Source organism: Lytechinus variegatus, chromosome 4 (assembly GCF_018143015.1).
Source record: "Lytechinus variegatus isolate NC3 chromosome 4, Lvar_3.0, whole genome shotgun sequence".
NCBI classification, from domain to species: Eukaryota; Metazoa; Echinodermata; class Echinoidea; order Temnopleuroida; family Toxopneustidae; genus Lytechinus; species Lytechinus variegatus.
This window is the reverse complement of record NC_054743.1, coordinates 12,795,202-12,812,755: the sequence shown is the minus strand read 5'-3', so window position 1 is coordinate 12,812,755 and position 17,554 is coordinate 12,795,202. Positions and strand designations below refer to the sequence as shown.

Below are 17,554 nucleotides of genomic sequence, written 5' to 3'. Positions count from 1 at the left end.
AGGACGCCTCTGATGGTAAGAATTTGTTGAATGGATTAAAGAGTTGTGTATAGATGAAATCAGGGGCAAGAGAATTCACCCCCTCCGCTTCGTCCCTCTTATTATCTTGCCCTCTCCCCTTTCTCTCGCACTATAACTAAATATCAATTCATCAACCTGTTTTCCTTGATATCATTTCTTTCGATGCTTACTTCATCGATCTCGCTCTCATCCCATTAAGAAAAACAAGAAGAAGAATGAAAACGAGCAGGAGGAAAATTAAAATGAGGAATACAAGAAAGAGATTTAAGATTACTTCAAGTACGGAGTATAAGATTTGCACAATCAAAAAACAAAACATACATTTCCATTCCTAACACCAATGCATTATTTTATTATTTCTAATTTTAACATAGAAACCTTCAACCAATTGTTCAAAGCATTATATTTTTCATTTACAGTGTATATGAAAAGAATGTATCTGAGAATTTCAAATATCATTTTGAGATTACCCTTCTTTTCATACATGATATTTAAAAAAAAAGAAAAGAAAAGAAAGAAAAAAATGGGCATTACAATATCATTATTTTTCGGGTACTCGGGCTATAATTGTAAGTGATAATAAAATTATTGTTCAACGTGAATGTAATATTCACTCGCCTACATATCTAATAATATTTCAAACACCCCCATTTGCATAAATTGTAGTTCAAGGAGTTCAGTTACTTTGTTGGAGCTTAATTCATTTGCATTGAAAATGGAGTGTGTGCAATTAAGAAGATAAGACAGTCCAACTACAAGGAAAATGGGGGGGGGGGGGACCATACCACTCATCATTGGTAATGACTATGTATTATGAGAAATCGTACACACGTCACAGAACAGATCATGTTTCCTAAAAGGTGTTTTACACAATATAAGCCTTGATCGGACAGATTCTCTAAATGACGGCTTAATGGTATCATAACTACAAATTTTCATATGACATGTGAAACTAGAAACATCGTCACGTTTGAAAATCTTCTATAACTATGAATATTTCACAACATTAATACCCCGGGGTAATAAAGTATGAAGTTATATAAATTAAGATGAATGTGTAGAATTTTCGATAGAAGCATCGCCATCCTATTTGAGTATTTAAGTTAGGATATAAAGATGTACTTTTAGAGTCGAACACTCTAAAAACAAATCAGTAAAAAAGGACTAGTTGATATGATCAGCTGGGTGCAACTGTTACTCTAGTCGTATTTATCTATTTTTTAGTCGTGTTTTACTATTCAAGAACATAGTTATTTCTGAATATATATCAGAAGTGTGACTAGACATAATTATATAGTCACATATAGTATGGTAATGCCAAAATGATTATATTCATTGACTAATATAAGAACGATTTTAAAATAAGAGAGAAAAAATGGTTATCAATAACAAAGGCCATACACCAATTATCAAAAGTTAATAAAAAAAAACTTTATTAATCATCGTCATTTTGTCGTCATCTTGGTAAAACAGGCTCAGGTTCTGTGTCAATAGCGGTGGCTTCTTGCTAGTTGTAGTAACAGAAGGTTAGCTTGATGTTTTCACCGCTAGCAGTCACACCAAGATATGGGTGTTCACCAGACTGGCTATCAGCATTAGAGGAATCCTCGTTATCCCAGTAGAACCATTCTGAGATCACTGTCTTACCAGCCACCTGTGGGCAAGTATTAAAACGTAATGTCATAATCTCGTGATCAACGAAAAATAGAATATTCAATTCGTGGTCTGGTTTGTAATGTATACATCTAGCTCTAGAGTTTGACCTTAATGATGACCCCTTTCCAATTTTTTTTTGTTTCTGTTTATGGTAACTCCCGTAGGAACTTGGCAGGACAGCATTTTGCTGGTAAACGCCAAGCTGGTATATAACCAATTACCTTGGAAACATTTTACGTCTAGGTTAATCAGTCATAGTAGCTGACATAATAGACGACAGATATCACTCTTGGGCCTTTTTAATCAAAGTCGAGACAATGGCAGAGTTGGGATTCGAACTCACAACCTTGCGATTATGAGTCCAATGCTCTAACCCCTGGACCACACGACCCCGATGATTAGTTGCACTATTTATCCCCAGAATAAAATAACACCTGCCAAATATTTGGCAAATAATAAACTAAATTAAGAAATGTGCGTCGATTCATTGGACCAATAACTTCTTCCGAAGATCAAGTCAAATAAGAGTATTATTCAGGATAGTCAAATCTTCAATAGCGTCGCGTCATCCGAGTCAAGACTAGAAAATAAAATATCTTCGGCAAGCAAGTTTTCAGATTTGTATGATGATCAATACGTTGATTTGTAATTTGAATAGGTCTGAAAAATTTAATATACTATCCTGATGAAATAGACGGATGTTTTTTTTTTTTTTTAATATAAATGTCGCATGAGTTACAATGGATAGGACATGGTGGGTTGATCTGAGTTTATTTTTTTTTTGGTAAATGGAGAAAGTTCTCAATAACACTTACCTGCTGACAAGTATCTCCCACTGCAAAGAGATAAAAGTTATCTGTGGTAGGGAGGGTGATGGCCTGTGAGACAACACCGTCATCTCGGCAACAGAACTTGTACTTTGTGTTATTGTCGTATTCCCCATCGGGCAAAGTGCCACTCTGAGTATTGATATTGCTGCTATCTTCATCGTCCCAGTAAATGTAACCTTCCTGGAAACCTGTAGAAGAGGATGACAGGTATGATATAGAGATCGATGAAAGGCACTTACATCATAACAATTACTGTTACATGAGCACCATAATGATAAACTTTTGTTCCTGACAGACTGATATAAGCGTTATTTCTACGGAGGGGCAGTACATTTGCAAATTGACAAGGCCATGGGCTGAATTTTTTTAGGGGAACCAGAATTAATAACATTTTTGAAAGCATAAGCAAGAGAGAATGTCAAAAATTATCGTACAAATATGTTTCTAAAAATTATGGGAGCCGGGTGGGAGGTGACAACCTTCTAAACCGTCTGCTGCGTACGGTCACCCCAGGATCAAGTTCATCGATTGGGAATACGAGTCTATAATCATCAAATGAAATTATGGAAGCATAAGCAAGCAAGAATGTCAAAATTTATCGTAAAAATATGTTACAAATTTTTGGGGAGCCGGATGGGAGGTGGCTCCCTCTAAATCCTCTGCTGCGTATATACGGCGATGCAGTTTAGGTAGGTCAACTATAATTACAATCAAATTAGCATGATAACGAAGATGCGCTGTCAATCATACATTAAAGAGGAAAATGATGACAGAATTGAAGGAAGGAAGAAGCAATTATCTAGAGAACTTTAATATAATTTTGTAACAAGAAAATGAGCAGGGTGGTTATAAAAAGATTTATCAGGAAGTGGTTGCATGCGAGATGTATGTTCATCATTTTACTCGGCCTGTGATAGTAAATAACAACTGCAGAGAGAGATAATGGATTGAAAAGAAATCGATTTGAACATAATTCTAATTCATTTTCAATATGATATCTATTCTATCACCCCAGGATTAAGTTAATCGATTGGGAATACGGGTCTATAATCATCAGATTCAAAGATTCATTGACGGTTTACCTATTCATATTTCCCACATGATTACCTGATGGACACGCCAATTTCTTGTAGATGCAGTAGTCTCCTGCGGGCCAGTTAATGCTTCCGGAAGTAGAAGTCTTCATGCAGAATTCATGTTCCATGCTGCTGCTTTGTTGATAACCAGCCAAGTGAAGAGAATCGCTCCAGACGTTATTTGGATGTGTGTCTTCAGTATCATGCTTTCTACGTCCATCAAGCCAACCAGCTGGGCACCCAGTCAAAGGTTTAGGAAGACCGTATGTACCAGATGGCCAGGTCTGGGTACTTGCAGGTTGGTAGTAGCAGAAATTCAGCTTTATTCCCCCAAGTATAACACCTTTCAAATTAAAGAATAATTATGATAGTCTTAACTTTCTCTGAGAGCACCAATCTTTTATATGATGATATTTACCAATAAAAATTTTTTTTAATCGTTTTGGTGTAATGGCTCTTTACATTTTGAAAAGGTGTTTTCAGGTGCAGGTACTCGTTGCAGTTATGTTCTTGGAAGACGCGTGATGATAAATAAGACTTATGTAGATGGTTATTTTTATTTTTGACCTTTCGGTCATGCTACATGTATATCTACTAGAAAGAACAGTGTCTCGCAGTGTGTGCCATTATATATTCAGAATATGAACAATGTGAATTCAATTCACATTACTAAATTTGAGCATTTCACCAGTGTGAATAATATGTTCATATGAACCACTGTGTGAATACTGTGTCACACTGTGTGATATTGTTTTCTTTCCAGCAGCGGACAGGGGCGGATCCAGGATTTTGAAATAGGGGGGGCGCCAGCGGCGAGGGAGCGAAGCGACCGAGCGGGGGGAGGGTGTGGGAGGGGGGATACCCCCCTGCCACGGCAAGGACTTTTTCAAAAAAAAAAATATAGTTTTGACTAGATCTAGCCCTTGAAATTGACTACATTGTACCAATCCAGTGAATATAACCATCCAAAAAAAAAAAAAAAAATCCGGCGAAAATAAGGGGGGCGCGCGCCCGGGGCGCCCCCCTCTGGATCCGCCACTGGCGGATGCCCCCTGGTCAACAAACTTGATATAACTAAATTATATGAATATTACAAGAAAACGAATTTATCACATGAGTTAAGTTACAAACCCCTTTCATAAACCTATCCTCCAATTAGCCGCCTAAGAGTAATGCGGATAATTCATTAAAAATTGCATTCATAAACTCCGAAAATAATCCGCACTATTTTTAGGAGCGCCCGTCCTGAAAAAGGAGGATAATCGCCATGCCCCGCTCGCGCGTTTCCGTTTTACACCCTGGCGAAGGCATTTTCCGGAAAAGTAGCCAAAAAGCGACTAGTGAAGAGTCTACGTCTACGTTTGTTTACATTATCTATATCAGATGGGCGCGCGATCCAAAGTCCGCACCGAAGTTATCCGCAGAACATACCGTACTTTCAAATGCAGCTGAGCTAATACTTTCCAGGTTCAATACGAATGTTTGCCTTGATCATTTGCCTTGCCGATTTGCTGATGTCTGACTTTCTCTCTATCTGTCTATATATCTATCTCTCAAATTCTATCTCTATCTATCTATGTAACTGCAGTATCTATCTAATAATCTTCTCTGTCTCTCTCAGTCTCATTCTTTATCTAACATCTATCTCAAATTCTCTATCTCTCTCTATCTATCCATCCATCTGTCTGTTTTTCTCTATTTCTCTCTCTCTACCTACCTATGTAACTACAGTATCTATCTGTTAATTTGTCGCTCTTCTCTCTCATTCTTGATCTATCTGACATGTATCTATCTATCCATCTATCTATCCATCTGTCTGTCTTTCTCTATTTCTCTCTATCTATTTTTTAACTTATCTATCTATCAGTTAATTTGTTAATAATCTTTGTCTCTCTCCCTCTTTATCTATCTATCTATCTCTCATCTATCTATCTCTATCTATACATCTGTCTGTCTTTCTCTATTTCTCTCTATCTATATATCTATCTATGTATCTATCTATCTGTTAATTTGTCTATCTTCTCTGTCTCTCTCATTCTTTATCTTTCTATCTATCTAACATCTATCTATCTGTCTCTCAAATTCTCTATCTCTCTCCCTCTCTAGCATCTGTCTGTCTTTTTTCTCTCTCTCTCTTTGTCCGTCCATATTTTTATCTACAACATCTCTCTCCCTCTCTATCTATCCTCTCTCTCTTTCTCTCTCTCCCCCTCTCCCTCTATATATCGACCTCTGTCTCTCCCCCTCTCTCTATGATCTATCTATCCATCCATCTCTCCCTCTTTCTCTCTCTTTCTATCTATCTATCCACCTCTTTCTCTCTTTCTATCTATCTATCTATCTGTCTATCTTGTCTCTATCTATATATTTATCAGTCTTCTATATCTATCTTTCGGCAGCTTCTAAGTGTATCAATCCATCAAACTTCAGTTTGTCTTTCCATTATAAGTATCTGTTTATTTTTATTTTGCCTGTCATTCTATTCATTTAGTTAATAATTTATTTTTTAGAAAAAAAAACTATCATAAACAACGCGACTGCAAAAGCATGTTCGGATTTCACTCCTGACTGCCGCTCTCTCTGTACATGAAGTGCCGAGGAACTCTGTGCTCTGATCAGTAACTGTGCAAATTGCATGCGGTGGACTAGCCTGTGTCGCACGCTGCATGCAACCAGCGACGTGTGTAGACTCTTCACTAGTCGCTTTTTGGCTACTTTTCCGGAAAATGCCTTCGCCAGGGTGTAAAACGGAAACGCGCGGCCCGCGCACACCCCCTCCGATGCGGTTGCGTTGGAAAAGGGTGACTTTGTGACCGCTCCATGGCAATTATCCGCATTACTTTCGAAATACGTTCATAAAGCCAAAATCTGGTCCCGATGCTGCTATTATGCGGATAATTGCAGCATCAAAATAATGCGGATAACTCTGGTCCTCCTCCGATTTTACGACCAAATTATGCTGCTATTAGCCGCATAATTGGGTTTATGAAAGGGGTATTGAACGTAGAATAAACATCAAAAGTTGTGCAACCACAAAATATTAGAGTGTGTACTGTACATATTCCCACCTTGCAGCGAATTCCAAACATAATATTTCGACGATTGATTACCATGATTATGACCGAGGTAGATAATTGAAGGACTCTACCAATTGAAAAAAGAATTTAGACTCTTATTGCATTTGGTATAATACGAAAAATTATTAAGATAATAGATGAGCTTAATTATGCTGAATACCATTTTTATATATAAAAAAATCGGGTTGATCTTTTCCCCTCTCTAATCTTATAAACTTGAGCCCTCCATCTTTCACCAAAGTGATGACCTTTTAAAGAAGAAAAAATTGAAAAAAAAGTAAAGAAGCGTGACGAACATATACAATAATATTTTTTCTGCAATTTTGACCTTCTACAAAAAATATCAGTTAATGTAACTTTCCGAAAACAAAATACTTGGAAAAGAAATTCAGTTGTCAAACGCACCTGGATAGGGAGTGTTGGTACCAGAACTTTCATCGTCTGCATTACTAGAATCCTCATTATCCCAATAAAAATACTCCAGAGTAACATCCATACCATTAACCTGTATTTCAAAATCAAAATGAAAAAAAAACAAATTTAGTTAAAAGGGGTTCGTGGTACAGCAATAAAACATGAAACAAATATAATAAATGTCTGATTCGTCGTGAAGACGGTATTAGGTATTCTATCAGGAGTAATGAGTTCTGGTATTTCGATGTGATCATGATGACCATATAACTTAGAACAGAGTTAGAGTAGTCTCCAGTCTTCGCTAAAACATGTCGAAAGCTCAGCAATAATTGAATGCCAATAATGGAGATATGGCTCACGAAAGACACGGATGTTAAAGTCATATCCCATAGAGAGTGCACGTAAAATTACCTCAAACATAACAAATCTCTATAAATTGCCAATGTGTGCAATGATGCCATCTAAAAAAAAGCATCATATGGAATGTAATGGGATAAAAAGACATCCTGTGCTCAACCAGACCTTTGAAATGCTTAAAATGACCTGAATAAAAAACATGACCTATCAACTTATGACCTGGATTTGATATGAAATTTTGTGTTAATGATGTTAATATGATTATTCAAATTTCTTAATGATGATAATGACCAATCATCAATAATGCACTTTTGCAAAATGGCGCCTAGATCACTCAGAGATAACTTGCTCCTCTAAAACATCGTACGTCATATCTAGGCTTTAGATTGTATAATTGCATACAAATTGAAGGCGATTAACACGTTCGATTTTGTCTTATCAATATTACATCCCTAACACCATCATAAACGTAACAAAGAAAGAAATTTGACAAAATCAAGCAGTGATATGTCGATTCCAACAAACAACCAAGTAAAAATTAAAGAATTCCATTTTTGAGAGGATGCAAATTACTCATCAATGTGCAGCAAAATATAAAAGATAGAAGATTGTCTAATACAGATATACGATAGTTACAGAGATCATGTTCATATCTGGCTTTTTTTTAAATCTCCATTCCACAGACAGCAAAACCTCTGAAAGACCGCTGTAAGAAGATCATGAAACTTGCTTGCACTTTCAAGGGTCCATCAATGAACTTTCAAAGATCTGTGAGGTCTTTTATGATTCCTGATTGATCTTTCAGTTGTCTTCATGGTCTCCATGGTCTTCAAAACTTGCTGAAACAGTTCAAAACAGTCTTTCAGGAAAAATGTCTTTTGATTGGCTTTCAGCAGTCTCTTGATGAACTTTTAAAGTTCTTATTAGTCTTTTCATGATCTCTTGATAGTCTCTCAAGATTTTTGCGGAAATCTCTGAAAGACTCATGAGAGATCATTAAAAGATCATTGAAAGACCCTCCCACCCCCACCCCCCCCCCCCAAAAAAAAGGAAGAAAGTCCATGGAAAGAATTCTGAAGGATCGCTGAAGACCATTGAAAGATCACGAGAGGACGAGTCTAAGCCCGGTAAGACAAGAAGTATCAATCAGTCTTTCTGAGTTATTTGAGTGGTCTTTCAGAGCCATTCCACAGAGATGACAATGAGACTGCTGTAACACATTGCCATTTTTGGTGGTCTTTCAAAGGTCCCTCAAAGGTATCCCTTTTTGAAATGGGGGCCTTATTGAATAGAGGGGGGTATGAATATTGCAATAATTAGCCATTATAAATATGGACTCACCTGCTGACATGTAGCCTTTATGGCGAAAAGATAGAAATTGTTTCCCGTTGGAAGAGAGATGGCCTGCGAGGTATCACCGTCATTTCGGCAGCAGAACCTGTACTTTGTGTTATTGTCGTAAACGCCATCAGGTAGAGTGCCACTCCTACTATTCGCATTACTGCTGTCTTCATCATCCCAATAAACGAATTTTTCCTGGAATCCTATAAAAGTCGATTGGAATATGGGTTGACTGGTACGCTCTAAAAAAAAGGATCTCCGACCAAAAATACTGTGAAAATCAACCAAACGTTTAGTATTATAAATTTTTTTCTTTATTTTGTTGGCCTGCTATATTGAAAGAGATACATGTATAGTAGACTCTATAGGTGGGTCTTCATCAGCTCGAGCTTGAAGAATAGCGCGCTAATGTGGGATCAGAGAAATAAGCCCGAAGTCAGTGGGAGTGTGCGATCCCGTCTTCACCAGCTCGAGCTCGAGTTTAAGCCCGAAACTGGAGCATGCGCGCTTCAAAGGAACAAGCGCGCGGTTTTAAAATTTTACCGCGCCAACATTCGGACCGTCTGCGTACGTACACGTACACGTGTGTTTTGTTGTTGTAAGAGCGGAAATTGATTGTTGCAGTGCATGGTGGGATCGATAAACCCGAAATTTGAGCTCGAGCTGGTGAAGACGCGAAAAGAATAGCGCGCTATTTTGCGAATTAGCTCGCTATTCTGAAAATAAGTCCAAGATTTTGGTGGTTTATTTTTCGATCAGAATAGCGCGCTATTTCCATCTTCATTGCAAAATTAGCTCGCTATTCTCTGATCGGGCTAATTCACTGGATCAGGAATAGCGCGCTATTCTTCAAGCTCGAGCTGGTGAAGACGCACCTTATAACTCTCAGGTAGGCCTACCATGGTATTTGCGCAGACGACAATTAATCCGATGGAAAATGTGCATATTAAGGACGTTCCACAGTTATGTTTGTGCGCATTATGATCTGCGCATATTTTAAAGTCTGCGCGCTGACGTCACAATGGATGAACAGGTGATTAATTAGCTGTGGGTATGAGCTGAATTTTCTCATCATCTGCACTCTAACTGCAGACCCGATGCGTTATTTTATGAAGCCAAAAAACTTGAATTATTCCCTGGACCATTTTAAAAAATATCTGTACAATTTCAAAATACTTTACTCTGCAGTGCAGCCAAATATCACGAATATGACAACGAATTTTAATAAATGGTAGAGTGGTTTTGATTTTGTTCTTTACATAGATACAACGCATTTGGCACATATTTGGTGTTTTAAAAGGCACATTTGCTCTAATAAAAATGCTGATAATTTAAAAAAACACATGAACCCCTGTTTTTTTAATTTGTGCTCCTCTTATGTATATACCTTCCTCTACAACTTTGCAAATTGTGGTGAAAATGACATGGATTTTGAATAAAGTGCAGCTTTTATTGTCCTTTTGTAGTTTGTTATTGAAATTTCACATTTTTGAGATTGGGTTTTTGTTATCTTTTACGTCATTTTTAAGAACTGACAATGCTGTTAGACTTAAAATTGCAAACAAAGAGCGCTATAAATAAATTCTCCATTCTAACGATGCACTTATTAACTCTCTTGCAAAATTTGGTGACTTTTTCATGTATTTTGACTGAGTAATAGAGGTTTAAATTCATTGTAGTGATCTTGCGAGGTCTAAAAATGCCAAATTATTTTGAATGCGCAATTCTTAATAGATCCATTTGGGTGAACTTTGAAGCTCTATAGCAAAAAATCAAGCACATGGACCTATGTTAATTTTTGCATATTTCGAATATTCAGGTTCTAAAGTATCTATGTGCAAAGTTTTGTGAAAATGACATGGATTTCACTTTAACTGTGGAACGTCCTTAAAGGTCAAGTCTACCTCAGAAAAATGTTGATTTGAATCAATAGAGAAAAATCAGACAAGCACAATGCTGAAGATTTCATCAAAATTGGATGTAAAATAAGAAAGTTATGACATTTCAAAGTTTCGCTTATTTTTAACAAAATAGTTATTATGAACGAGCCAGTTACATCCAAATGAGAGAGTTGATGATGTCACTCACTCACTATTTCTTTTGTTTTTTATTGTTTGAATTATACAATATTTCAATTTTTACGAATTTGACGATTAGGACCTCCTTGCCTGAAGCACAAAATGTTAAAATAATGGAATTCCACGTGTTCAGGGAGAAATGAAACTTCATTTCACATGACAATGACGAGAAAATCTAAATATTTCATATTTCAAACAATAAAAAACAAAAGAAATAGTGAGTGAATGACATCATCGAATCTCTCATTTGGATGTAGCTGGCTCGTTCATATGACTGTTTTTGTGAAATGAAGCGAAATTTTGAAATGTCATAACTTTCTTATTTTACATCCGATTTTGATGAAATTTTCAGTGTTATGCTTGTTGAATTTTTCTCTTTTTATTCAAATCAAGTTTTTGTTGGGGTGGACTTGTCCTTTAAACATAAATCCAAACCACCGAAACTAAATAAACCCCAATCCTTATCTTTACATTATTCTGAACCAAAAACCATATCAAAATCGTACTCTATATGCCGCCTGGGGGTGTTAAAAAAAGATTCAAGTATGACTTAAGTCGCACTTTAATGCCGACGCGTATAGGATATGCAACGCGCGAGATACACATTAGTGCGCGTCCTCACGACACGATCTGACCACTGCAGTCAAGCCTTTCAAATCGTACGCAAATCGGTATTTAAGTGCGACTATAAGTCATACATAAATCTTTGTGAAACACCCCCAGGGATATTAAGACCGAAGCAATTGTCGCAGGAGCAAATGTCGTGTCACCACCTCGGTTCGATTTCCTCGATTCCCGGGGGGGGGGCACTTCCATTCACGAATGGATACCATGCGCGACCATGGGGTCTCGAAAAGCACCCTAAACATGAAATTTCCATATTCTGAAAATGCACCCCTTAACAAGTACTGGCGTGTGAAACCCTACCCTTAACAAGTGTTGGAAAAAAAACGATACTCTTGGCAAATATTACCTGAAATGAACCCCTAAACAAGTACAGGAATGTTTTATTGTTACGGGTCCTTCGGTCGTCGGCTTTACCTTATTTGGTTTAGTACCCACGTCCTTCTACACCTCGCGCAAATCGGACTCTAAACACGAAGTGTTGAGGACATCCTTTATAAAAAAAATTAATTTTGTTTTATCATCCCCGCAAATTCGACCCTAAACGCGTAATCTTCCTAGCGAAATAAATACCCTTTTTTCATTATTTTTGTGTTTTTGACACCCTTATCATGTTACGTACGTAACGTGCCCTATCGTGAAAAAGACATCCTTTTCACGTGTTTTTTGGTCGCGCATGGTATCCACTCGTCAATGTAAATGCCCCCCCCCCCCGGGCCTCGATTAAAACTGTTCAACCCTAGTAATGACGGCAGTGCACCACCCTTTTCTTGCTTGATAGATTTGTTGCTTTGAAATTTTTAATTTTGGCACCCCTCCCATAACGATTCAAGTCAATTTCAAGTATGTGTCTAGACAAGGAGGCTTTACATAAACGTCATTGATAGTACCCGAATTAATCTGAATTAGCGAAGTAGTAATGCCGATGATGTCAGAACACTTTTTTTTCCAGATGAGTAAACTGTAATATAAAAAAATAAATGTAGTTGATTATCCGCAATAGCTGTTCCAGCATTAATAATTTCAGCTCCACGTCCTCTTCAATAGCACTATAAATGACGTGGCTTTCAATATCTAACCAGCGGTTACACTTCGTAATTCCGAAGGTTCGTAATTACGAAGGATCTTTATTACGAAGGTTCGTAATTCCGAAACACGTAAATTGCCTATTCCTCGATGTTCTTTAATCCGAAAACGTAAAAGGGTTCGTTAATCCGAACATTTGTGGCGTTTTTCCGAAGGTTAGTTATTCCGACGGTGCGATAATGCGAAAACGAAATAAGGTTCGATGTTCCGAAGGTTCGTTAATCCGAAAACAAAATACGGTTCGTTGTTCCGTAGATTCGTTTATCCGAAAATGAATTAAGGTTCGTTTTTCCGAAGATTCGTTAATCCGAAAACAAAATAAGGTTCGTTAATCATTTCGTTTTCGGACTAACGAACCTTCGGAATTACGAACCTCATTTCGTTTTCGGACTAACGAACCTTCGGAATTACGAACCTCATTTCGTTTTCGGAAACGAACCTTCGGAAATACGAACCTTCAGAAATACGAACCTTCGGAATAACGAACCTTCGGAATTACGAATGTATGCGCTAACCAGCAATCCTCTAAGAGCTGTTTTGAATTGCTACCTATTTACAGTGGTCCCAGAAAAAGGGAGTTGTTGATGATTTATCAATAGACAAATGACCTAATATCATAAGGCTTACAACTTCCCCTTTCTTTAGTTTGCTACAATAAATTTTAAAAAATTCTTCAGTCAAGCATAGTATGAGTGAATAAAACAATTTGAAGAAAGGATACGTTGACGGACGGTATCTGAATTTCAAATAACAAGTACAACATGTCCAACAATTTCAACATCTGCTTTTCCATTTAATAACTTCGATCACATGCAGAAAATGGTCTAGACATAAAAAAGTTTGTTTTTTAAATAATCCCTGAAACCGAATTTGATAGAATAAATACGTTGTACAGGTTTGTAGCTTTTTATAGCTACTGTAGAGAATCTGTGATCTGTTTAATGGAATTATGGAAATACATATTTCCATAATTATTATTATTTTTTTTTTTACTTAACTTCTTGACAACCCTCTGAGATTGAGGTATCAAATTAAAGAACAGATTTTGAACATATGTGTAAACGAGTGTTTTTCATTTAGAAATCCATAATTCGCGCGCCAAGTGATTTTTGTATCCTCTCTTCAGCATGTTCAAATAGCTTATACTCACTCATGTGTGGATGAGGAATTATCTTTTATAAGCTTGAAATGAAAGGTCATTTGTCTTTTTTAAGATTGTGATAATGATAAATCACCGATAATTCTCGGTTTCATGAATTTTTTTTTTGGGGGGCACACTGTATTCGCGTTTCATTCATTATATGTGTGTGTATGTGGGGGGGTAGAAATACATTCCTATTCATAATAGCTTTGATTTTGGTTATTGTTTTTTGCTTACATCCGAAGGTTTCCATGGCGAAGAAGAAGAGTGTAGTCGGTTTCACGGTACATCAAATATCGTTCTTGGGCAATTGTTGGTCCTGAATAGGACCAACCAAACTCGACGTTCTTGTCTTCAGGAGAATGAGCAAAAGTTTGCAATTTGCTTACGAAAAATACATGGTGTACAGGGCCGTCACCAGCTTTTTTCTAGGGGGGGGTGCTTTTTATGAAAAAAAAACAAAAAACACAAAAAACAGCGTATTAACTCAATTTCATGCAGTTATATAGCCCGCCGGCCAGATCTTTTTCAAAAGAGCCCTCAAGTATCCCTAACCCCCCCCTCCGGTTTTTTTTATTTTTTTTTTATTTTTATTTTTGGTTCTGAAGGGGGGTGCGTTCGCACCCTCCGCACCCCCCCTGGCGACGGCCCTGGTGTACCGTGAAACCCACTACACAATGTTTCCTTGTCTTTAGCATATTTATACTGATTGCCATTTTTTCACTCGATTTTCTATTGTGCCAGAATTATTCCATTGTTCTTTGTTTTTATCAGAGAATAAATTATACAATTAGTAGTTTTAAAATTAGTTACTGTTCCCTTTTAATAATTTAAAATATTTTAGTTTGATTCATATTATCTTTTAAGTAACAATCAATATTTGTTTATTCATGTTACTAAGTATTTTTATCTTTAATTTAGATTTTGAGTTTATTTTCATGTATGACTTGATTTATGTTGTTCTTTATGTTTTCATCAGGTCATTGATGAAAAACAGTTTTATACTGATCTTTTGTACCTGATTAAATATGTTCTAATAAATAAATAAATATTTAAGACATGCAGGCGTGAATTTGGCGCCGCGTTTTTCTAGATGCATTTGCTGAAAGTCTTACCTGATGGACAAGATCCATATTTATAGATGCAGTACTCTCCTGCTGGCCAACCAGAGCTACCAGAAGTAGAGGTCTTGATGCAGAATTCATGCTCCATGCTGCTGCTATATTGATAACCAGCCAGATTAAGAGGGTCACTCCAGTTGTTATTTGGACTTGTGTCCTCAGTATCATGCTTTCTACGCCCGTCAACCCAGCCAGATGGACACCCAGTCAAAGGTTTAGGAAGACCGTAGGTACCAGATGGCCAGGTCTGCGCGTAGGAATGGCACACCATCAACATCAGGAGGAAGAAGATACAAGCAGCCATGGTACAGAGTCTACCAGCTTCACTTCTGTGAAGATCTACTGTTTAAAAGATAAAAGAAAATGTATTCGGATTGAATAATAATTGAACAAATTATTTGAACAATAATGCTTCTGGTGAAAAAAAGCTTTAACTCGACAGCGAAGTAGTTACTTTGATATGTGAACACGGAGAAGGGCCACGAAGCTATTGAAGACCGTTTTCGCCAGAAAGTAAGATAAGTTGCAGGAAGACTCCCAGCGGTATGTTGATCTGCAAATAGTGTATAGAGAGTAGAAATGCTTCTATTTATATATTGTGAAAATAGGTTGATGACATTGATTTCTTACAGATCGGGCCCACATTTTTAACTGACCAATAGGGAAAGCAAACATACAACGTGTAACGCGTCATGAATAGCAGTAACCAATATTGAAGCGATCAGGAAAGCGAAAATGGGCGGGAAATGAAAGTATTGGTTCTGCCCCTCCAATCACGTGGTCCAATATCAATGACGTAAACCCCTGTTTCACTCAAAGGTTTTAGTCATCCTTTGGTCAGGACCCTGGGAAAGATTTATTCTTACTGGGGGTGCTGGTGGAGGAGCCGTGATGTAGTGTCTAACTCTCGCCTTGTAAACAGAGGGTCGTGTGTTCGAATTCCACCACGGTCTATAGCGTCCTTTGGCAAGGCGTTAATCCACACATTGCCACTCTCGATCCAAGTGCTAAATAGGTACCCGGTAGGATGCGAAAATATGGTATGTTTAAATTTGCCAGCGCCATAGTGAGGCTGCGATGAATGCAAGTAATACTTCCCAAGTAATGGAAATCGTGCACTTTTTGTGCGGGATTGAAATGAATCCAAAGACCGTCGTAATAATATGTTGTAAAGCACTTTGAGCCATTATGGAAAAAGCGCTATATAAAAACCAACTATAGACAAACAATAAAAAGTTGGGGGTCGCTACAAAATGAACGTAATTTTGGTCCAGATAAATTTGACAAGCAAAAAAAGCACTTTTTGTCATGTACCAGAATTCCAAAATACACGCAGCGCCCCAAAGAACAATATTGTCGGGGCTTCAGCACCCCTGCTTCCCAAAGCAATGCCTTAAGTATTGAATTCGACAGGTGACAAAGGTGAGGGAGGGTTTTTTAATTAATTCTTTTCATTTCGTAAAACACAACCCGCCCTCTATTCAGTATTGACTTTCATTTTGGCAGAGATCTTAAACTATAGGCCTATATAGAAATAAATCATCTTTATTTCATAGTCAAATAGAGAAGTTACAATAAACCCAGGTCCTCTGGGACAAATTCCCCTTCACTGGCAATAGGCAGGGTGATAATACATAATATTAATTGAACAATTCATAAGGTACAATACATATAGTAAGATTTAACACATAATTTACATTGCATAAGAAAGATGAAAGTTACAAGCATGTTAAATGAAAAAGAAAGGTGACTGTCTCAATGAAATGAAAGAGAGATGAAGAGAGGGACCAGACAGTAATAAGAAAATACAAAATTGGAACCATCACTTTGTGATAAAGATATATATACATATAGGTACGCATCGCCACAACGAAAACAGTGTTACGTACTTATTCAAGTTCATAGAATCTTGTTATGATAAATATTTCCATTATGTGAACTATTGTAATTATGATGTTTTAAAATAGATAGACTAATAAATGTAAAAAAAAGTTCAAATTGTTTATTCTGATTGACATTTGGAAGTTATAGATATTACTAATAATCCATTGATTTAATGAAATATATTGTTTGAATGATTCACATTCTATGTATGTTATTATTAGACAGTAAGTATACATGTAATTGTTTCATAAACGTCACTGAATATAAATTATAATTTAGAGATCACAATACCTATATCTTGAGAGAAAAAAAGTGGAGTTACTCATCTTTATAATGGTCAAAATTATCAAGCAGATAAAGAAGGCTAGCTTTGGTTGTTTTCCGGGACACTGAGCAATGGGGGCTCGGTCCAAGTTGGTTGGTCTTTTGCAAGGAACAAAGAATAGCTAGTCATGATGCTCATCTTGCTTATTCTATTCAACATCGCTTTGTTTTTCTTCCCTAGTTTCATCGTTTTGAGTAATGATTTGATTCTAACTTTATTTTGCTTAGACACATAACCTCTTGAACCTACTTCTATACAGAAAAGTTTGCATGAATATCCCTGGTCAATAATGTCATTAGTTAGAGGTGCATACTTATTGCATTTGCTCACATGACGTGCAACAATATCCTATCCCAGCACAAAAAGGGGAATAGTAGGAAAAGTTGTGGTAGGAATTATAGTAGTAGTAGTAGTAGCAGCAGTAGCAACAGTAGCAGTAGTAGTAGTAGTAGTAGTAATAGTAGTAGTAGTAGTAGTAGTAGTAGTAGTAGTAGTAGTAGTAGTAGTAGTAGTAGTAGTAGTA

General features: G+C 36.9%; 1 protein-coding gene across 2 annotated transcripts; it reads right to left on the bottom strand.

The window, feature by feature from the left end:
- Positions 1–796: 796 nt before the first annotated feature.
- On the bottom strand, positions 797–15,463 carry LOC121413420. 2 transcript variants are annotated; one of them, XM_041606233.1, is made up of 7 exons: positions 15,277–15,463; positions 14,817–15,164; positions 8,773–8,975; positions 7,066–7,165; positions 3,615–3,926; positions 2,493–2,695; positions 797–1,675 (listed from the first exon to the last, which is right to left on the bottom strand). In XM_041606233.1, the coding sequence occupies exons 2-7, from the start codon at positions 15,124–15,126 to the stop codon at positions 1,529–1,531; spliced, it is 1,275 nt and encodes a 424-aa protein (XP_041462167.1). In that variant the 5' UTR covers positions 15,127–15,164; positions 15,277–15,463; the 3' UTR covers positions 797–1,528. The 2 variants fall into 2 exon arrangements, with proteins under 2 accessions (XP_041462167.1, XP_041462168.1); XM_041606234.1 differs by having other exon boundaries at positions 14,817–15,161.
- Positions 15,464–17,554: the final 2,091 nt, after the last annotated feature.

Coding starts and splice junctions, on each gene's coding strand:
- LOC121413420 (XM_041606233.1), bottom strand. CDS start 15,126: ATGGCTGCTTGTATCTTCTTCCTCCTGATGTTGATGGTGTGCCATTCC. Junction 3,927..7,065: donor TACCAACACTCCCTATCCAG/GTGCGTTTGACA, acceptor TTAATTTGAAAG/GTGTTATACTTGGGGGAATA. Junction 1,676..2,492: donor TGGGAGATACTTGTCAGCAG/GTAAGTGTTATT, acceptor ACTTGCCCACAG/GTGGCTGGTAAGACAGTGAT.